This window comes from Rhyacophila brunnea, unplaced genomic scaffold (assembly GCF_057557595.1).
Source record: "Rhyacophila brunnea isolate RB1 unplaced genomic scaffold, BYU_Rbru_1.0 scaffold_15, whole genome shotgun sequence".
NCBI classification, from domain to species: Eukaryota; Metazoa; Arthropoda; class Insecta; order Trichoptera; family Rhyacophilidae; genus Rhyacophila; species Rhyacophila brunnea.
In genome coordinates, this window is record NW_028232806.1 from 15,443,498 (window position 1) to 15,467,443 (window position 23,946).

At 36.0% G+C, this 23,946-nt stretch overlaps 1 protein-coding gene across 1 annotated transcript in view; it reads left to right on the top strand.

Annotated features, from left to right (window-relative positions):
- The first annotated feature begins 1,156 nt into the window (after positions 1 to 1,156).
- Vps15 (vacuolar protein sorting 15) overlaps positions 1,157 to 23,946 on the top strand; it is a 32,437-nt gene continuing 9,647 nt past the window's right edge. The window contains exons 1-17 of the mRNA XM_085942950.1: positions 1,157 to 1,399; positions 2,934 to 3,114; positions 4,624 to 4,794; positions 5,108 to 5,397; positions 11,192 to 11,398; positions 12,017 to 12,515; positions 13,408 to 13,600; positions 14,356 to 14,468; positions 14,938 to 15,046; positions 17,800 to 17,948; positions 18,034 to 18,177; positions 18,746 to 18,862; positions 19,380 to 19,514; positions 20,717 to 20,881; positions 21,955 to 22,109; positions 22,203 to 22,333; positions 23,074 to 23,283. Of these exons, the coding sequence (XP_085799076.1) occupies positions 1,308 to 1,399; positions 2,934 to 3,114; positions 4,624 to 4,794; positions 5,108 to 5,397; positions 11,192 to 11,398; positions 12,017 to 12,515; positions 13,408 to 13,600; positions 14,356 to 14,468; positions 14,938 to 15,046; positions 17,800 to 17,948; positions 18,034 to 18,177; positions 18,746 to 18,862; positions 19,380 to 19,514; positions 20,717 to 20,881; positions 21,955 to 22,109; positions 22,203 to 22,333; positions 23,074 to 23,283 (3,061 nt within the window). The 5' untranslated portion in view covers positions 1,157 to 1,307. The remainder of the gene's footprint in view (positions 1,400 to 2,933; positions 3,115 to 4,623; positions 4,795 to 5,107; positions 5,398 to 11,191; positions 11,399 to 12,016; positions 12,516 to 13,407; positions 13,601 to 14,355; positions 14,469 to 14,937; positions 15,047 to 17,799; positions 17,949 to 18,033; positions 18,178 to 18,745; positions 18,863 to 19,379; positions 19,515 to 20,716; positions 20,882 to 21,954; positions 22,110 to 22,202; positions 22,334 to 23,073; positions 23,284 to 23,946) is intronic.

Genomic DNA, 23,946 nt, shown 5'->3' on the forward strand with positions numbered 1-23,946 from the left:
CAGATTTTATTTTTACGAGAAATGGATGTCAGCCACTCGCTCAACCTATTAGGTCCATACTCTGACCCAGGATTTGAACCTGGGACCCTCGACACCAGTGGCGCACCCAGGGGGGGGGCAAGGGGTTCTGGCACTCCCCAAAACATGAAAATTATCAACAACATATGAAAACATTGAAATTGAAAGCCAATAAACTATACCTTTGGGCTTAGACAAATAAAAACACGGCAAAAAAATGTTTTGTAATTCTCCAGCACCCTTTTTAGAAAAATTTCTTAGATTTTAATTTCTAACACAAAAATTTCGAAACACTAATGTCAGGTTTTTTTAGAAACCCAATCCCTAATGGAACTGTCAAAAAATTTCGGCGTCCACCCGAATTCCGAAGTGGTGTGGGTCATGGCTGGGGAGGGCTGGCAGGGCTCTAGCCTGTGTCGGGTTAACCATATAAGTGAGATAAACACACATCATAAATAAGCTTTAACAGTAAAAAAGTCGCCTGCGGCGCTATTATACATCATGGCCATGAACATTTTCAATTAAGTATATAATTGTGCAATATATTTTTTGATTATTATGTGTCGATACTCGACAGCTCCATTATTAAACTAGATGTATTAAAAATCGCCAATAATTCACTGTGTAAGTACCCTTAATTTGAACTAAAACACAATTTGAAAAACGTTCATGTAGTGTTTCACACTACTTTTAATCATAGCGGTAGGTAGGGAGCCCGCCAAACATCCTAGCCTGAGGGCTCGTTTCAGGATGTGGGGACCATGATGTAGGTACACCGAGTGCAATAAACAAAAGACCGATAAACGATAAATTAGGCTGTGAAGAAGAAAAAGAGCCTATGGGATTAATTTACATTCTCCTCCTTGGGCCCCCTCCAATATTAAATCCTGGGTTGCGCCACTGCTCGACACTATATACCGGCGCTTAAGCCACGTGGCCATCATGGGTGTACAGTGTACGAATTACATTTATTTCAATGTAATTAAAATACTTTTTATTTTGATTTGGTTTTTGCACATTTATTGAACTTAATTCATTTTGAGTATTCATTTTATGGTTAGAGTATGGTAATGAAATTTAATAATATTATTTTAACGTGCAGGGAATATATTTTTTAATATTCTGCCAACTTCGTCTCACAAGCTGACTGACCGAAGAAAATAAAGAAATGTCATTTTGACAGCAGCTGGATAACTGCGATGGAAATACTATTTAAAACATTTCTGAACTTACGGATTATTATGTTATTGTACTATTATATGTAAACCAGGAAAACTACAAGTGAAACAATGGGCAATCAACTTGTCGGTGTTGCTCCGTCACAAATTTTACCCGTTGAACATTATTTGACGGATCATCATGACTTACTTTTCGATCAAAGGTAACTTCGTGTATTCTTTTCCGCTTTAAAATTTTGTCATAATTGGCTTTATTCTCTTGTTTTGGAGCTATTTACTATATATATAATTTATTATACTATCTACGTTTCTCGTTCATCATATTGCCACATGTTATGTTAAATAATAGAAAGTTTTTACAAAAAATACTGCCAGTTGTCACTGTTATAATATTGACAGCAGTGTTTTGGTACAAATGTACACAAGTTATAGTGGATATTACATTACATCAATGGCTTAGAATAAATGAGCATTTAATTCGGTTTACTTCAAGATCTCAATTATTAACACAAAAAATTTAGTAGGTATATTGTGTTGCACCATCATTTTGTTTTTTTCAAACACTTTTCATAAATCAATTGTTTAAGTAAGTTGTAAGTAAGTTTGATTTTCATAACACAGAAGTTTTGAATGCATCTATATATCATACACTTATAAAATGTATTAAATTTATTAACAACAACAAAAATATTGTTTACTATACCCCAAGGCCCACTATAAATAGTCAGGCTGCGACACAAAACTGTAAACCTCAATGGTAGTGCTGGTTTTTGCTCATACTTTGAATACAGTAATATGGTAAACTGTTTTGTTAGAAATTTATAATTGTTGTATTGAATGTGCATTCGAAAATCTTGATTTATTGCGAACAGGTCACCGCATTAAATTCGATGATAATCAATAACTATCACTACTCTCCAACAAAAAGATTTAGGCAAAAGCCGGAAGGCGCTGTTGTCGACTAAATGGGAGGAGCTCGTTAGTTTATAATGGAACTGCGGTTAAAAATGGGAGGAGCTTGTTAGTTCACAGTTTTAACACGTAGCCAAGAAGATGTTGTTCGAATATACCATCATAATTTGCAATTCAATGCCACGGGCCGTATGTAACCGGCCTTGACTATACCCTCATACAAAACTATTCAGTAATCAGTATTCAAAAGTAGAGTAAAAGTACAGCAATAATAATAAAAAAAACAAATTATACACACCTAATACCAAAGAACCGATTAATATGACAGTATTGTGAAAGTCAGTCGTCATGATCCAAGGTTTAGAAGCCAGATTCGGTTTGTTACTTTATGCCGCTTAGGTCATAAATCGCAAGACACACAAAGTGCGCCAAGTGTCCTCAAATATTACCAATATTTAATACGGTTTCGTTTAGTGATAGACAATAATGCATATTATTATGGTACAGATTAGCTATTAAATTTATTCTTTAACACGTGTTTAAGTTTATCCCACTACACTTGAGATTTAAACCTTGTTACATCCTCGCCCAAAAGGCAACCTTTTCATATTTCATTGACTATTAACTACTTACCTATTTATCAAACCGAACAACATCCCATTATTGATCCTAAGGTCAACAAATTTAATAAAGTACATTTAAGTAAACACATACGATTAAAATTAATATATTTATTTTTCCATATCATTTTTATAAATTTAATTATTTCATATTGCTATTGTTGAAGACTATTTAACCTAACTTTCTTGTATTTGTCTGTTTCAGTCTGGGCTCCACCAGATTTTTCAAAGTTGCCCGTGCAAAATCACAAGAAGGGCTGGTTGTCGTTAAAGTCTTTGCTATACAAGACCCGTCTTTACCGCTGGGCGTGCACAGGGAAAGGCTTGAATACATACGAACACACTTAGCATCTGCATTTAACTGTTTACCATTTCAGAAAGTTTTGGTAAGTCATTTATTGATTTGATTATACTAAATGTACGCCGCAACGAAACTTTAGTTAATAATGTATATCAACTCCCTAACAAAATACAGCATTAGAAGTACTTGATTGATGATTTTATTTTACAACGGTACAAGTTAACCAATAAATCAAAAAAATTAAATATACATATAATAAAAGACAATGAAGAAAACATTCTCTAGAAATAAACGCATAAATATGTGAGACTGAAGCTGAAAAAACCTACTAAGCCATGTCACATTACAAACACGTTGAATTTATCGTTGTGATTTTGTTGGCATCCACACATAATTTTACATACTGCTGCACACTGCGTCAATATATATTTTTAATTTAAAAAAAGCAGCTGATGATGCATGAGACAAATTCAGCTCAACGAAGACAGCATTACGAATATAATTTTGTCACTATGCATGCTTAGACGCTCTTCTCACAATTTTCTTATCAATTAACTTCTCACAGTTAGCCTTATCTTATTCAGTTGTCAAACTCGCTACAGCTACCCACATCAAAACATTCGGTTGCTGGATGATATCAGCCACGACAATCGATGCATTGATATTATATGCCTGATTAACGGATGACCCCAATATTTCCACTTTTTTATGTACCAATATATAATAGTCGGCGTTTGATGACAATTTTGTACAATGACGTTTATCTGGGTTGAATTTTTTACAGTTAAACTATGCGCGCATGAACGATTAATTAATCATATGATCATACTCAGACAATAGTAGCATAACTGTTTTTCTATCAGCCGATTAATTATAACGCGCATGAACGGTTAATTAATCAACCAATGTGCTACAGCATTGTACGATTTCCAAATTGACGATTCAAAACAAGTACATATGCCTTTTGGTCATGCTGTATTACGTGTGTTAATCATGTGATGTCCTCCGGCCAATTGAATCATCGGGAATCCGTGCTCGCTCATTTAAAAACATTGACGTTACACATTCAGTCAATTTCATTAATTAGTAAATATATCCATAATAAAACCTGAAACTTGAATTTGTTTTGAGTCATTCATATTGTTAACTATAAACATTGACCATTTTGAATATGAACCATGTTTGACTTATACCTGAACTAAAGCATTCACATCATAATACAATAATGTAGCTTACAACTGTCTGTGAAAGGACTGACTGTGTCAATTATTATACATTTATATAAGCAGCCAAATCAAATACAACCTTAAAATATTTAAATAAAAATTGTGAATGTCATACGTACATATCAAAGTAACATCCAAGTTTCAAAGATGGTTGTTATAAAAAAGATTTTATAGCCACAATTTTTCAATATGCAACGTATTGAATATTTTTTTTTTCTATGACTACCAATTCAGCCACACTATAAATCTTGGAAGTACCTATCATCATTAAAATGTTATATGAGAAAGAGTTCACAAGTCTTGCTCCAATTCTAGTCCAAAGTCTCTGTTTATAGTCATATGCGTTATGATTATTGTCCTTGTTCTAGCTCACTGAGAAGGCAGGGCTTATAATGCGAGAGTATGTCAAATATAGTTTGTATGATCGCATCTCAACTCGACCTTTCCTTAGCCACCTAGAGAAGAAATGGATCAGCTTCCAAGTTCTGTATGCTCTTCACCAATGCCATAAACTGGGAATTTGTCACGGAGATATAAAGGTAATTACTTTAATATAATATTAAACGTATTCAAAATAAAATAAAGATATTCCAGTTAAATCTATTGTACATTCCGAGAAGAAGAAGCTAAACCGCCATTTTATAGGAAAAACAAAGTAATAAGGTCTATAATTAAACTGTCTTCCATGATTCTTTTACCCGGTAAATTACAATAAAAATATAGAAAGAATGCTCTGGCCTTCTGGGTATCCATGAAATATGAAAATATAGATTTAACAAATTTACAGAATGAAGAAATAGACTGATTCGATTTGATTTGGTCAATCGACCAATATGTTATGTCTGTTTCCAGTTAGAGAACATCATGCTGACATCATGGAATTGGGTCCTGCTGGCCGACTTTGCATCGTTCAAGCCCACTTTTCTCCCTGAGGACAATCCAGCAGACTATAGTTACTTCTTCGACACATCCAGGAGGAGGCTGTGCTACGTAGCACCGGAGAGATTTGTGAAGACCCTCGGCATGGACAGCCTCGCAAAGGTGCAGGCACCCGACGACAAACTCGGAGGGGGGTTACTGCTCAACGAGTCACCGTGCAAGGCGGGAGATCTGGTGCCCAGTATGGATATATTTTCCGCAGGGTAAATTAACATGCAAATCATAAATTCTTTTAATTTTGATAGTACACTTCTGATCTATTATAATATTAAAAGAACCCTCATAATTTATATTACACCGTGTGTACTTTTCATATGCATATTTTATGTAAATTGAAGTTTGAATCGCTCAAATACGACATCTGACTATGTCAAATTCCACTATCTTCTCCTTCTTCGCGGTTATCAAAACCTTATATCGTGAAATTTCCCTATTCATTTAATCTAAACGGCAGTGGTGTACAGTCCATTGATACTGCGATACAAAGCATCCCCTCAAAATAATCATTATAATACTTACTACATAATCAAATACATCTGCAAATATGTCAGCAAAGGCGTTTATTGATATTGTATTGTCGATATCGATATTGTAGTTTTTGGCGTTCAAGCTCCCAATACCAACGATGAAATCACGCACTATCAAGTTGGTCGATATGTGAGCTGCAATGAAGCAATTTGGCGTATTCTCTGCGGTTTCTGATCTTCCGGATGTGCATTCTACTGATGCTCTTGGTCGCATTTACACAGTTCATCCGAAGAATGGCGAATGATTCTACTTGCGGTTGTTGCTGGTAAATGTTCGTGGGCCGACATCATTTGAATCACTTCGAACTGTCAATGGTGTAGTGTGCCCAACATTTCGTGCTGCGTGTCAAAAGCTCAATTTGTTTGAAAATAATACTCATTGGGACATGACAATCGCTAAAGCATTTGTTTCTGCATCTCCAAGTCAGATACGCACATTATTTGCTATCATTATTTCGACATGCTTACCATCAAATCCACCTGAACTGTAGAAAAACTACAAGGATGACATGTCAGAAGACATTTTACATTGAATTCGTGTCATTTCAGGGAATCCTGATCTCGAGGTGAATAAGGAGATACATAACCAGGTTTTCCTTTTGATCGAAGACATGTGTTACCTCACGTGCGGCAGTTTGTTAGTCAAGTTAGGAATGCCAATGCCACATCGTGGAATGAATTACGCTTTCAATCTAGAACTGGAACGTGAACGTGAAAATGATCGAGATGCATTGAACTAATTAGTTCGAACGAATGTACTAATGTTGAGCCCCCAACAGAAGGTAGTGCACGATACGTTAATGAAGGCAATTGATGATGGAAATGGTGGCTTATTTTTCCTCGATGCACCCAGTGGAACTGGGAAGACATTCCTCATGTCATTGATTTTGGCCACTGTCCGTGCAAGATCCGAAATTGCTGTAGCAGTTGCTTCTTCCGGGATAGCGGCCCCGTTGCTAAAAGGATGCCGAACGGTTCATTCAGCGTTGAAATTGCCGTTAAACCTTCAAACGACTGAAAAACCGATATGCAATATTGCGAAACATTCAGCAATGGCCACAGTTTTGGTAGCAAGTAAAATCATCACCTGGGATGAATGCACAATGGCGCACAAGCGTGGAAGCTCTCAATCGAACTATGAAAGATCTGCGCAATGAATCAAGATGTTTTGGAGGCGCAATGACTCTACTATCTGGCGATTTCTGCCAAACACTACCATTCATTCCAAGATCGACCGCTGCCGATGAAATAAATGCTTGCCTCAAATCATTGACTCTGTGGCGCTATGTGAAGAACCTTCAGCTGACGACAAACATGCGAGTTACATTGCTAAACGATCCGTCTGCCGAAGATTTCTCTAAGCAATTTCTGACTATCGGTAACGGCCGTGTTCCTGTCGACGAATCAAACGGATTGATTTCGTTTCCGCTGAATTTTTGCAATTTCGTGTCAACAATTGGTTGAGTGAACGAGCAATTCTTGCGGCAAAGAACAAAGATGTGGATCACTTAAGCTTCACAATTCAAAATCAAATCGTTGGTCTACTGCATTCCTTCAAATCTATCGACTGTGTAAGTGCTCGGCCGTAGTAATTTGGCGGGCGTGGTGCGGCGGCGTCTTGCGAAACTCAAACGAATAGCCATGTGTATTATGTCCGAAAAAAGACACTGTCTAAGAACATTTTACACACGGTTATACTTTTGAGTTTCGCAAGATGCCGGCGCGCCACCCCCGCGCGACCACTACGTTCTTGCACTAACAAACGAAGACGAAGCAACCAACTAGCCAACTGAATTTTTAAACTCATTAGATCTTCCTGGCTTGCCACCGCACAATTTACAACTGAAGGTTGGCTCGGTAGTCATCATGCTTCGAAATCTGAACCAACCAAAACTATGTAATCCATTTCATTTTGGTTTGATTTTTGCACATTTATTGAACTTAATTCATTTTGAATATTCATTTAACTTAATTCAGCTAATAAGTTAACACAAGATTATTGATTCTGAGGCGGAACGAAGTTTGCCGGGTCAGCTAGTCTATATATATAAAAGAAAGTCGGGTTAGTTACACCATTTATAACTCGAGAACGGCTGGACCGATTTCTACGATCTTTGATTTGTTGGATTTGTCTAAGCCCCGAATAGCAGAATAACTATTAAAACATCGGAAAAATTCACGGAAAAGAAAATTATGAAGAAAATTAATTTTCTCATACATTTTGACATTTTGAACAATGAATCTCGCGCATTCGAAAATAAAAGAAAATCACAAAAAAAAAAAATCCATATACAACGATACATGACAGAAAGAATAAACAAGAAACAATCAAACAAATGAAAGAATGATAACCGAAATGTCTAACTGTCAATGGTGTAGTATGCCCAACATTTCGTGCTTCATGTCAACAGCTCAATTTGCTTGAAAACGATACTCATTGGGATATGACAATCGCTGAAGCAATTATTTCTACAACTCCAAATCAGATACGCACATTATTTGCTATCATTATTTCGACATGCTTCCCATCGAATCCACCTGAACTGTGAGCCAAGTACAAGGATGACATGTCAGAAGACATTTTACATCGAATTCGTGTCAGTTCAGGGAATCCCGATCTCAAGGTGAATGAGGAAATACATAACCAGGCTTTGCTTTTGATCGAATATAATATGTGTTACCTCATGTGCGGCAGTTTGTTAGTCAAGTTAGGGATGCCAACGCCACATCGTGGAATGAACGACGCTTTCAATCGAGAATTGGAACGTGAACGTGAATATGATCGAGATGCATTGAACCAATCAGTTCGAACGAATGTACCACTATTGAACCCCCAACAGAAAGAAGTGTACGATACATTAATGAAGGCAATTAATGATGGAAATGGTGGCTTATTTTTCCTCGACGCGCTCGGTGGAACTGGGAAGACATTCCTCATGTCATTGATTTTGGCGTGCGAGATCCGAAAATGCTGTAGCAGTTGCTTCTTCTGAAATAGCGGCCACGTTGCTAGAAGGATGCCGAATGCCTCATTCAAAGATGAAATTGCCCTTAAACCTGCCAACGACTGAAAAACCGACATGCAACATTGCGAAACACTCAGTAATGGCCAAAGTTTTGTTAGCAAGTAAAATCATCACCTGGGATAAATGCAAAATAGCGCGCAAACGCGCATTGAAAGCACTCAATCGAACTATGAAAGATCTGCGCAATGACTCAAGAAGTTTTGGAGGCGCAGTGATTCTACTATCTGGCGATTTCCGCCAAACACTACCAGTCATTCCAAGATCGACCGCTGCCGATGAAATAAATGCTTGCCTCAAATCATCGACTCTGTGGTGCTATGTGAAGAAACTTTAGCTGACGACAAACATGCAAGTTGTATTGCTAAACGATCCATCTGCCGAAGATTTCTCCAAGTAATTGCTGACTATCGGTAACGGCCGTGTTCCTGTTGATGAATCGAACGGATTGATTTCGTTTCCGCTGAATTTTTGCAATTTCGTCTCAACTAAGGACGAACTCATCAACAAAGTGTTACCGAAACATCATTGCTAACCACAAACATTACAATTGGTTGAGTGAACGAGCAGTCTTGCGGCAAAGAACAAAGATGTGGATCACTTAAACTTCATAATTCAAAATGAAATTGTTGGTCCACTGCATTCCTTAAAATCTATCGACTGGGTAACAAACGAAGACGAAGCAACCAACTATCCAACTGAATTTTTAAACTCATTGGATCTGCCTGGCTTGCCACCGCACAATTAACAACTGAAGGTTGGCTCGGTAGTCATCATGCTTTGAAATCTGAACCAACCAAAACTATGTAACGGAACGCTTTTGGTGGTGAGAAAACTCATGAGCAATGTGATTCACGCGACGATAATCAAAGGAATGTTCAAAGGTGAGGTAGTTCTCATTCCGAGAATTTCGATGATCCCAACCGATATGCCATTAAACTAATTCAATTTCCAATTCGTCTTGCATTCGGCATGACGATCAACAAATTACAAGGCCAATTCTTGAGTGTTTATGGCCTGAATCTATAAAATGAATGTTTCTATCACGGTCAATTGTACGTAGCATGTTCATGTGTCGGTAAACCATCTGCTTTGTTCGTTTTCGCACCTGACAAAAAATGTCGTATATCACAAGGTACTTCAATGAAGGGAATCTACCCGAGTGCAACCCATCCAGCAAATAGTTTAACAGAAAGTAGTGCAACAATGCTACGCAAATTATTTCGATTCGCTTCAATAAAGCAAATGCCTTGCTGCCACGTGAATTTCATTTTTTTTTTCTTTTGACCATGTCCGATCCTAATAGGATCATATGGGCCTCCACAGAGTAGAGGTTTGTATTAACAGATTTTATTTTTACGAGAAATGGATGTCAGCCACTTGCTCAATGTATTAGGACAATATTCTGACTCATGCACAAATTGAAAAACAATATGTGAACTTGCCAGACCCAGGATTCGAACCTGGGACCCTCGACACTATACACTGGCGCTTAATCCACGCGCTCATCGTTGGTATACAGTGTGTACAGTTCAATGTAATTAAAATACTTATCATTTTGATTTGGTTTTTGCACATTTATTGAACTTATTCATTTTGAGTATTCATTTTAACTTAATAAAAAACTGAATTTAATTCAGCTAATAAGTTAACACAAGATTATTGATTCTGAGGCGGTACGAAGTTCGCCGGGTCAGCTAGTAATACTATATATTTAGTGAACAATTTTTTTTTTTTTGATCCTTTTAGTCGTCATGGTCGAACAATTATATATTAACTAGATCACTGCTAGAAACGAGATATCTTGTTAGTACCTGATTATTCTGTTTAATCAACCAATTTTAAAATAGAACACATACTGACACTTCTACCTTCCAATCTACCCTAAATCCATTTTTTTTTAAGAAATACTGTTTATCACATACAACAAATATTAATTGGTTAGTTAATTATGATTTATTGTTAATGTAATTAAAAGAATAATCAATATTTTGGAAAATTATATTCGGCGTGAAATGTAGAGAAAGGACAGATTCTTCTGGTATTGCAACTACGACGAAATCACTTTGGAACGGTATCAGTGTCATTTGAAAGTAACGATACAAACACCTAAATGAGTCGCCTACACTGGCAGAAAAATCAGACACTATTCTACTTACTGCCATTTTTACGGCAAGAAGAAGTTCCCGAAGTTTGAAGAGTTTCCCCACACACCACACTCCTTCATCAACCGCTCGCCAAAATTCAATTAGTGGCAAAACCGTAATCCCTACAAGCAAGTCACCGCACGCCACTGATAGACGACTATACCTTTTTTATACACACTACAGTTAGTTAGTATTCATACATATTTTAAATATATGTATGGGGATGCATAAAATAATGAGAATTTCCTATTCATCAGAATCTACTCAACAGTTTCATACAATACCGAGATGCTTTTACAGTTGCGCCCTATTGGAGCTATGGAACGACGGAACACCAGCATGGGACCTGTCTGGCCTACTGGCGTTCAGGTCCAGCGATGGACCCACCAACATCAAGCTGCCAAAGCACTGCGACAAAAGACTCGCCGACCTACTCATCTCCATGACGCAGAAAAACCCCTCCACAAGACTCTCTGCTGAGGTCTACCTGGACAATGAGAGAGGAAAGTAAGATATTAACAATTTCATTAAACAGTATGATATACATTAGATAACCAGTCCAAAATCGAATACTGAATTTTCTAAAAATATGCAGGACAAGCTAAAGCTGTTTGCAAATTCAAGACATATTCAATTAAAAATATCAAAATGTATACATATTCAATGCACATAATGTAACAACGATCAGGACGATTTGATTCAGTTGGAGGGACATTTCAACTTATTATGTGAATTATGTACTTACCATATATTTTAATTAATGTCTTATCACGAAAAATATACAGGTTTCACCATTAACATTTCTGATTCTGTGATGTAAGTCATGTTACATAGGTTCTTAAATATTGAATATTTCAGTTAATATTCCCACAACATAGCTTGTCACTTCGCGAACATGAATATCCACATTCATTTATGTGGTCTGTTGACGAAAGAATAAGATTTCTATGAGCAGGATCATTTACAAAGATCTTTTATTCTTCACATACTGTATCTATTAGAAAGTCAATGTTCTTTATATTTAGACTATAATCTATATAAGAAATTTAGATATTAATGTCTGTTATACATAGTTCAGAAACACGTGTAATTGTTATTTCTCATTTCATTTTTATTTTCTTTAAGGCTGTTCCCGGAATACTTCTACTCCTTCCTCCAATCGTACATGCTGATATTCTCCGCACACCCCATTCTACCGCCTGATGAAAAAATATCCCGAATCCACCAGGACATTGCCAACATAATAAACATATTCACGGAGAACCCCAACGACAAAAACAACTACAAAGACAGAGTTGAAAACAGAAGCGAAATGCCGTCCAAAGACAATGAATACATCAACGTGCCCGTAACGCCAAGTATCAATTCCGGTGTACAATTCAAGACCATAGACGTCTCGAAAGGAATCAAGAATGACGAGCACAAACAGAATATGGGGACACTAAAGCATAAGAAGCAGGCGTGTCCGGACAGTGAGGGGTTGATTATTATAACGTCTCTGGTGACTTCATGCATCAGAGGTCTCCATCACTGCACTTCCAAGTTGCACTGTTTGGAAATATTGTTTCAGTTGGCTGAAAACGTCAGCGCGGAGAATATATTGGATAGGATTATACCGTACATTGTAAGTTGCCTGATTTGATTAATAAAATGGCTAATTTCATCGTTTAATTTGTCTTAGATATTTGAACACACGTCTTTCGCTTGCGGCTGAAGTACTAAGCTTGCAGTCATTACCAGCTTAATAACTATGCTATTTCAATGATAATTAAATTTTGTCAAGAATGACAATTTTACAACGTTTTTCTTAGCTCGTATTCTTATTTGTCAGGTGGTTCTTTGTCCGGTACAAATCTTGCAATCGATTTTTAACTAACTTCCCGACTAGCTAGACATTTGAAACTTTTAGAGTATATCAGAACACGATGCCAATGCATTTTTTTAATACTTTTCGCCATCTTTAAGTAGAATTGAATTCATTTCCAGTTAATTCTGTTTTGTATGAAAAGTTATTTCGACACCATTATTGGTTGCTAGGGGTCTGGAGTCCTAGCAACTAAATTATTAATATATTCGTGCGTTACTATGGAAATCAATATGACATGTCAAAATGACATTTCAGCATTATTTCTATCAAGTACAAATTCTTTTGATCGTTTAAGTTAGTCAAGTCAAGTGTATATGATTCAACAGAAAATTTAAAAACGTATATAAAAAGTTCTTTTTATCTTGTAATTATTTACAATTTAAATCAAGGTAATCAATACTACCAACATGATTCATAGATGGTGTCAGAAATTGTCTCGTAGGTAGGTATGTTTCTAAGGCTTCCCTAAATACTTTTTTCAATAAAATCAATAAAATTGTCTGTGTGTCAATTGTCTTGTTACAAAATTATATGTAGTATAATCTCGTAAATTCTAAATCCTAAGGACTTTGAATAATTGATTTTGAATTGGTAAAAACTGCTATATGTAATTAAATGAACAGAAACATTTCCCTCTGATATTTTTCAGATTCATCTAACTCACGATGCCTTACCCCGTGTGAGAGTGACCGCCTTGAACACTCTCACCAAATGCCTTTGTATGATAGACGTTCTGCCCAAATCGGACACAAATGTTTTTCCTGAATACATCTTCCCGGAAATTGCTCCACTGGCCCTGGACTCTGCTGTCTCCGTAAGGGCGGCATATGCCAACAATATCGGTGAGCAAAATTTCTCTTCTGATTATTGCAAGACATCTTAAATCACAGACTTATACCCGGATGCATAGCTGTCGCCGCTAAAATAACCTGTCAAAAGTTACGCATGAGTTGGTTTTACAATATTTAAGACGACAACTTCATTTTCTGCGATCGAAACTACTGCCATATTTGAAATACCTTTTTTCTGCAACATCATTACTTTTTTAAAAATATAAATGCATTTTCAAAATTAACCAAACTAGAATATAAATTCAATAATTATATATACAAGTACATATGTGTCACTAAATTTCAAAACCCGCTACAGTAAAACCTACAAGGCGAATTTCGAATTATCCGTCCAAACAGTATATTTTGGTTGATTATGGTGGTATACCTGTTTATGTTTTTGAATAACTAATATCGCCTCTTCTCTTCTAGAAGGGGATCCGTCGATCAGGTCCTCACTCCTATTCTGTTAAATAACTTTACAATTTTGCCTAGCTCTTCCGTCTTACCCACCGCCAGGACACAGGGTTTTGACATTTGTCACTTTGTTCCTCAATTTTTCCATTAATCCTTTCAACGCAGATGGCACACCTGTTGTGCCCTCATTAGTTGGCCATTCGATATAATTAGCATGTTATTTATATTACAATTAAATGCTCCGCGGTCAACAAGTGTCACGGTGTTTGCACTTAAGCAGTCGATTTTGACTATGTGTTTGTATCTGGTTTTAATTTTTTTTTAATTGATCTCATTGTATATATTTCTAGCTGTCCTTGCTGAAACTGCTCTGAGGTTCTTAGATCAAACCCAGAACATGGAAAATCCTAAGGAATCAGCAAAAATCAATTATGAATCGGAACTGTCTGCTCTTCATGAAATGGTAAAAACACATAATTTTATATTTCAGTTATTTGAGATTGTTGTATTAATGTAAAAGCAATATGGTAGTCTTTTGGTGTAATGAGCATTGCTCAGGACACACATGAATTTACCATAAGGTTAATGATAATAATATAGCCCAGGCCTCCCAAATTGATGGAAAAGTCTTTTTACCACTCATTAACAATCATTTTCCCATCACTATTGGTCAACATCAAATATTTTTGTTAATTGTATAATTGTTACAATAAGTGCTAATAATTCAATACAAACCTCCACTATTTAGCTGCTGTAGCGGCCGAAAGCAGTCTTGTGTATAGAATAGATGTGCAGGACCCCTTCATAAGAGTAAATCCATTCATGGCTATGGGATACTTTTTACCATGGCCGATTTTGTGGCGAGCCAATCAAAGACATTAATAGGTATTTGTCATCATCAAAAATTAAAGAATTAAAATTTGTAATTTTAGGTAAGGCAGACTGTATCAAATTTATTGACAGATACTCAAACTCTGGTACGAAGAATATTTATGGAAAGTGGAATCACCAAACTGTGCGTATTTTTCGGAAAACAAAAAGGTTTGTAAACATATTTTCTCAAAAAGGTACATATCACCATCAGTGGCGGCCGGTGGTCTTCAGACTAGCATTTTCTGATAGTGCTCAATGCTTTACCTTCTATAAAGAGAAGATCTTTTTCTTTCACCCTGTCACGACCCAGCATTGGGGCATAGGGCAAGCACAAGTTCGCGCCACTTCCCTTGGTCCATCGCCAACTCTTGCGCCTCCCGCCATGTCAGACCTGCAGCACATAGGTCGCTTTTGTGGCACCGCTGCAGGGTGAGGGAGGGCCGGCCATGGCGACGGAACCCTTGAGGCTGTGCCATAAGGGTACGACGTGTCACACTTTTTGGCAGCATCCGGAGCGCGTGTCCTAGCCACGTAAGGTCGTAAAGCGTCTTTTCATGATTACCTCAATCACCGAAGGCTACCGTGTTCTCTTACCGACTTCTCAGAAGGTAAATTAAATATGTCTTTGTTTATTTATACTACGAGGGTGGGTCAATAAGTCCTTAGAAAAGCCGACAGGTGGCGCGACTAGTACTGTAAGCGGTTTGTTTTCATGCAGCGGCACTACCGATTCAGTATGCTGCGAAGTTTCAATCAGATTGGTCGGGTTGTTGTTTTTTATTTTCGTACATTAAAAAAAAAAATTTGCTTGTTTACAAAAATGGAGAAAATTGAGTTTAGAGCTGTTATTAAACATTTTAATATAAAAGGGTTAACAGCAAAGGAAATAAAAAATGAGTTGGATTTAGTTCACGGCATATCTGCTCCTTCACTTGCAACTATTTATAACTGGTTAAATGAATTTAAACGTGGTCGTACATCAACAAAGGATGAACCACGCTCAGGACGTCCTGTAGAGGTGACTACACCAGAAATGATCAATAAAATCCACGATATGGTGTTAAGTGACCGAAGATTAAAGTTGAGTGAGATAATTGAGGTTACAGGGATCTCAAAAGGTAGCGTCATTTCTATTTTACATGACAAATTGGGCATGAAAAAAGTTTCTGCAAGATGGGTGCCGCGTTTGCTCACAGTCGACAATAAACGCAATAGGGTGGTGGCCTCTAAAGCCCTGTTGTCGCTCATGCAACGCAATCCGGATGAATTTTTTCATCGCTTTGTGACTGTAGATGAAACATGGATACACCACTATACTCCCGAGACGAAAGAACAGTCAAAGCAGTGGATTGCGAAAGGCGAACCATGTCCAAAGAAGGCGAAAACCGTAAAATCAGCTGGTAAGGTTATGGCTACTGTATTTTGGGATGCACGTGGAATTATTTTCGTTGACTATTTGGAAAAAGGACAAACAATAACAGGGGATTATTATGCATCTTTATTGGACCAGCTAAAAAACGAAATTGAAGAAAAACGGCCTCATTTAAACAGGAAAAAAATCCTCTTTCATCAGGACAATGCCCGTGTTCACACATGTTTACGATCAATGGCTAAAATTGAAGAATTGAAGTTCAAATTGGTCGACCACCCACCGTATTCGCCAGATTTAGCCCCCAGTGACTTTTTCCTTTTCCCAAACTTAAAAAAATGGCTAAGTGGACAACGTTTTTTTTCAAATGAAGAAGTCATCGATCGGACAAATGCTTATTTTGAGGACCTTCCGAAAACTTATTTTTCTTACGGTTTAAAAAAAATTGAGAAACGTCTAACCAAGTGTATTGAGCTCCAAGGAGATTATGTTGAGAAATAAAAAAAAAATACAAAAATAAAAACTGTTTTAATGCTTTTTTCTAAGGAATTATTGACCCACCCTCGTATTTCTCAAAAAAGATTTGAACAGCTGGAATGATTTAATATCAATAAAGAAATATAAATGTCAGTTTATGGCTTTACGCTCTGAGCGAACAATGCGTTAGGCAAATAAATAACCGCTGATGTGTTTTTTTATTATTTTGAATGAATTTGAGTGGTTCAGAAATAAAAGGTTTGTATTTTCGTAAAATATTGGCGATTCATTAAATATGTTAACTGTAAAATTATTAAAAATTAACTTCCCAACATTGTTATAAAACAGAAACTGGCGTTTTTGTTTCTAGAGTCCTTCAATTCGTGCGCCGATCTGAAAGTATGCAAAAAATTCTAGACAAAACGCCATTACAGGAACATTCGGCCACCGTTTAAGCAGTGTACAATGACCTCATTGTAATCCTGTGCAAACTGGAAATCTATTTGGATCGCAATCGCTTTGCGCTCATGAATGGAGTATTGTTAATAATACTGCTACATGTTCTACTTCGCGAAGTGATACACATATGAATAACAATGAAAAGTTGAACGATGTCTTCAAAAATGCAGGCAGTGCGTTGCACTTGCATGGTATTAGAGGAGCCGCCGCTGATCACCATCGTTATAATGCATCGTTAAGGCTTATAAACCGATATTTGGAATAATTTTAAATAATCATATGCTCGAAAGAGAATTAACATGCATTGCCCAATCGCAGAAGGTTGACTTTATCATTGGCAGCAACCTTGCTGAAACTTTTTTAGTTCCCATCCTCCTAGACCCCCATCTGCAATTAATTTTAATATTACAGTAAACACTTATTACAAGAATTCGACCTTATAAAATGATTTATTATCATTTACCACTCTCTCCCCTGAAATGAAATCACGACTCGGAAATTCCTGATTTCTATTGGATTGTAACCAAAAATCGTAAAGTAACAATGCATAAATAATGACAGTGTGTCTGGGTAAATAGATTGGTTCTTAAAACACTGATAATCTATTCTGTTTCAGCCAACGATGTCTTACTATCTCACATGATAACGTTCCTAAATGACAAAGAGGATACTGCCCTACGAGGAAGTTTCTTTGACTGCATTGTCGGCGTAGCGGCTTACGTTGGATGGCATTGTTCACAAATACTAGTTCCTTTACTGCAGCAGGTAATTAAAAATAATATTTCTTTTAATGTAAACCCAATAACTACTTACTTCAGTTTATAAAATATATTTTTTTTTGCATTTTCAGGGTTTGACTGATCCATCAGAATTCATTATAGCGAAGTCATTAAGGGCCACTACGTCTCTGGCTGAATTAGGTTTAATTCAAAAGCTATCATTGTGTGAACTGGTTTCAGAGACTGTTTATTACTTGGCACATCCAAATTTATGGGTAAGTTGTAAAATAATACATAAATATAAGTAATATGTACATATATAATTAAACAAACATTTGTAATGTCTTGTCACTTTCAGAAAAACTGTTTTAATTAAAAATAGAAGATACTAAAATAAAAGAATAAATAATTCTAATTTCAAAAGTTTGAATTAATAACATATTTGTTACCCAAGATTTTCTGTAATCTGAGGGAACCGTATGAAATGTTGGTATTAAAACATTTGATGGCATTCCTAGAATGTTTTTGGTGTAACACAACTGTTGATCACACAAAATTAATAGCCTGTAAGTTGGCACACTGAAACATGACAACATTATTCTTAGCTACCATCCTTATCCTTATCTTTGGCAGTTTTATTCTAAATAATTATAGTTCAGTGTATTTAGTTGCCTTTATATCCAATACAAGTCCTGTCTAAATGATAACATCCATACATAACAAATGCAAATTTCGGGAAACAACTTGCAACTAATTTAGATGTCATGACTTTTTGTGAATATTCGTTTGATATATTATGAATGTTTTAGAGGCCAATCGCAATGTATTTGTATCTGATTTCAGATTCGTCATGAAACATGCGGATTAATATCATGTGTTGCCACACTTCTAAATCCAATTGACGTGAACTGTAAAATTCTACCATTAGTCTGGCCACATCTCCGTCATAAGCTTACACAGGTAACATTCAATTAAAAATTTAATGGTACTATTGATTTACCAGTATAAGTTGTCTACATATCATTCAGTATTTTTTATACTGTGATTAGCCTAGTTCCAAATTCGAACAGCGGATGATTTAAATTGGTATCTATAAGAATGTCCTTATAACGAAGCGGTGAATATTTTAATTATTACCACAGCTAGATAAATACGTCTCGACGGTGGTAAAGAATTGTCCGAATCTTAAAAGGAAATCGGAGACAAAGATGAGTTATTATGGTAAAAAGAGAAAGCACACCAAGACTTCGGGTCTCATTTATACACACTGCACCATGTTAACAGACAACATTTTTAGTTACTTGAACTTGAGAATACTCAAACTATTCACAGGTGGCAAAATGTTATCTTCATAATATTATGGTGACGATATTTATTTGAAATTTCTTTAATTAGAAATTCATTCATATAATATGATTCATTATAAAGGTGTAATAATTCAAATATGAAACAATTCATCTCGTTGCTGTCATTGCAGGTGGACAAACCGGAACTATTGCTCGAAACCCTGTCGGATCCTATTCCTCGTGCTATCTTCGACTCGGTGATTCGTTACAAGGATATCAACCAACTGATTCATACACTCCGTGTTAGAAGAATTGTGCGGTACACTGTGAGTTCATGCTTTTCCGTAAATATCATAATATTCATAGAGACTGTATTTACTTAGTTGTATTTTATGATAATACATAAAGTATATTTCTACCAAGGTAGTAATCACATATAACATTATTGTATAACATAGTATGTTTCGCTCACCAGCGCTATTCTTAACTGTTATCACTTTTGCACGTTTCTGTTATTTTCATTGGTCCAAATTAACACGGAAGGCATTCCATACGCAAGGCGATTATCGACGGCTATCGGTGGTTATCTACAATAATTGGTAAATGCGTAATATGGCAAAAATTTAGGTTGGTAGACATGTCGGTCAAATTCGGGCATGTTTTTGCTGGTGGATACGCCTGAACCCAAGAATTTTGTATTGAAACGTCAGACATATCAACATAACCTACAATTTTATTAGTTATATCATTGCGATTGTGGCACAAATGTAATTGCAGTAAAACAAATATTATGTTACTACTAGCTGCTACTGGCCACTCGATATTTGACAAGCTCGGGGGGAACTATCAATTAAGACAGCGGCCGTGACGTAATAATATTTCAAAACAGTCGGATCTTGCATCTCAATTCTCAATATGTAAAATTGATGTACTCTATCTCGCTCTAAAAGTTAACACAGCCAAGAGAGGAGCTGTTAAAAGATAACACTTTCTGACAGTATAGACAGTTAACTTATTGTAATAATTAACTGTCTGAATACATAAAGTGATACATCTGATGTATTTATCAAATTTAGCTCTTTTTGGATGTTAGGTGATATGTTAGAATAACCTCGCCTTGCCTCGCTGGTGAGATTCATTAAATTTAATATGAGTGCTAAAATTAACGCTTGGGTTTACGGAATACGACAACCATTATCAAAACTGTGTGTAGGTAAAACGCACAGCTGATACAATTTTCGATTTACAATTCAGTAGGAGGGTTGGAAATTTTTAATTATTGGGGTTATATTATTGTTTATTGATATGTCTCTTATCAAATAAATTACATAGCATGAAATCGGTCAAAAAGAAACTTTAGTGATGATCGTCACACAATATGTTCTATATGGCCATCATTATTAAATTTATTGCAAGTTTTATATCTAGAAAGAGTTTTTACATACTGTAGGATTCCTTTAGTTTGTTTTGAAGTCAACTGCTTATTGTATCAATAATAATTTGCTAAATTTAATTGTATGTTTAACAGGTGAAGCGTGGAACTATGCCTCAGTATTGTGAGATGGAGAAGTCCTTGAAAAACCTTTTTCAAAGGCTCATGTGCGACGGATTGACCGACCAAATGGAGTCACAGATATTGGCCATGAGCGCCCATCTTATTGAGATTCAAAGAGTAGGAGTTCAAGGAAACCAGGTTTGTCACAGTTTTTTTTACCTATTATCAGACTCCTTGATATTGTATATTACTTAAAATTGACCCCCAGACTATGCGTTGATTTATTCCAAGATTCACACTTTAGAGTGATAGTATAATATCGTGTGACAATATGTAGAAGATACTCACATTATATTTTTGATCCTGAAAGTGCAATTTGTGTCGGACGTGAAGAATGTATCTTTTTCGGTCACAACATGAAATGAATTCCTGTCATGGTTTTAGGTTGTTAGGTACTGTATAGCAGGCATATCCAACGTATCATGGGATGGATTTTGGTTGAAGAAGCCGTGAAAATGTAAAAAGTGTGTACATTCAGTTGTAATATAATATGATTTCATTGAGATTTTGAAAGGAAGCTTCAACAATATTTTTTTATTTCTTTAACCAACTTAATTGAAAGTCGTTTTCAAATTAACCATGAGGAAGCCTGCGTGACCTTGTCGTATCACTTGATTTGTATTGCATCACTCACGGCCTGTCGCAGGAGTTAGAGAAAGAGATGATGTGAAGCCTGCGTTTCAAACTGAGTCGTAGTTTCTTTTAGTTTTTAGTTTCTTTCTTTGCACAGTAGAAGAATATTTTGAGGATGAATGCCTAAAAGAAAACCAAAACTGATTATTTACATTTTATTAACAAATGGGAAATTGAATATTTCTTTGTGATGATGGAATACATATTGCGTTGTTGTTTAATTTGTAACACCTTAGTGTACTCAGCAAAATACAATATATTTGTTCAAGTTTAAAAATGACAATAGGAGAGTGTAGTATGTAGATCACTGCCAGTTTTAATACTGGATAAATCTACTACTTCAAGGCAGACATGTACATACACTGCTGTATAGCAAAGTATGAATACATATACAATTATGAATGCATTTTAAATGAGAGAATTTCATTGTTTGATATAGCTAAAAAAAACAATTTTTACTTGAACTCTGCTCCAATTTATGCTTCTAGAGGTGGACCAAACTTCTTTAATTTATGGCACTACAAAATTGTAACTATTCGTAAATATCTATGATTTTATTTTTGTAAATTTATCTGTAGGTTCCGAATGAAGCTCCTGGAAAATTGTGTCTATCTAGTGTGGATTGTTGCTCAAAGATGGTGCCCCTGGAGGTAACGCCACCCGAAGGCAGCGGTGAAATACATCATCAAAACGCATCAAAAAGCTTATATGGCAACAGTGCTTCCACCTATAAGTAAGTAGGCAAACTTGGAAACATGCAAATATTAAATATTGAAAGTTTTGAATGTGAATACATTTTTACTTGTGTATCTGCCCTTTGTTACAGAAAACTACAAAAGTCCACTAATACTAATCCAACGCCAGAGAATCACAGCCATATGAACTCGGAATGGCAGCATATGTTTGGTGATAATAAAAATCTTGCCGATGTGCAGCAGTCAACGATTCTTGGGAAAGGTAGCCATTTTAACAAGCTTAATAACCTACCGCAAAAATCATGCTGAGTAGCTAGCGTTTAGCAAATTTCAATAGTTAAATTATGTATATATATTTATATATATGTATATATAAGCTTTGAACCTACCGATATATAATATCAATCAAATATTTTAAAATACAAATAAGACAAAATTCCAATAGTCTAGTAAATGAATTTTGTAATTTAAATGAGGTTATTTAAATTTAAACATTTGAAAAGGTTTTTATCCACTATATATCAGAATGATAAAATAAAACGAAATACAAAATGTTTCAAAATAAATGTTTGCCCAGAAAAAAAGACATTTTTATGGGTATTTATGATCAATCTTTCATACACACTGTCACGCAATTATTTACGACTGACCTTGAAAAATATATCACCTTGCAACGTGAGCTTAATGACATAACAGTAAACGCCTGCCAACACATTTAAAATTATATTTTTTTTTTTTTTTTGACCATGTCCGATCCTAATAGAATCATATGGACCTCCACAGAGTAGAGGTTTGTATTAACAAATTTTGTTTGTCAGCCACTTGCTCAACCTATTAGGTCCATACCCTGACTCACACACAAACTGAAAAACAATATGTGTACTTGCCATACCCAGGATTCGAACCTGAGACCCACAGCGTGATAGTCCAACGCTTATGAAACTGTTCTATCTCAGACCTTTCAGATATTAATTTACTAGTAATACATAATTATCCCGTCAGATGGCACTGGTGAGCAAAGCAACTGGAACTACAGTCCTCCGAGCAACAACAGTGCGGTGGCCCACGCCTCTAGCACTCCATTCACCGGCTCAACTACCACCAGTCAGTACAGCCAGAGAGGCGCCTCCCCCAATTCTCTAGACTCCAACGTAACGCATCTATCCTCGCTGGCCGAGCAGAGCTTGCTTCAGGAAAGGAGTTATGTCCAATGTGAGTGACAAGTTAAATTACTTCTTTTTTTATAAAGATTGGTTTTAGTAAACCAGGTTTTGTCTTTCGGCATCTTCATGCTATTGCGGAAACCTTGCTTAGGCAACCTTTAACTAAATATTATTAAGAATTTCTTGTGAATTGAACTGGTATTTACTGCCGGTCCGAATCAAATGATGTAAAGCTCTAGCCCGCGAGACAATCATATAGCCAAATAGAAACAAAAGAAAGAAATGATTTTATTAGAGAATAGGTGATTTTCTAAGTTATAGCAAAAAGTACAATATGTCGTCCAATGCTGCTGGATGTAAACCTAATTTACACATATCCATGATCCCCTTTCAAATACTTGCCATAAAGGAAAAATTACTTTTTTTGATTGCCATCATTGACATGTATATACATAACGTATCTATAAAACTAAACTCTAGGTACATTGCAGTAAGGATGATTCTCAGAGATTTTTGTCAATTGATTATAACTTTTTTTTAGATTAACGATTTCCATCAGCTTTTTTTTTAACACTACAATAGGCCATGCAGTCCAATGATAATAATAGTAGAAACGTGGCCCACATGCCATAGCTCCGCCACCGCTATATTACATTCGTATAATAAATAATATGGTCTCTCTTTCATAATAACATAATTAACGTGATATTAT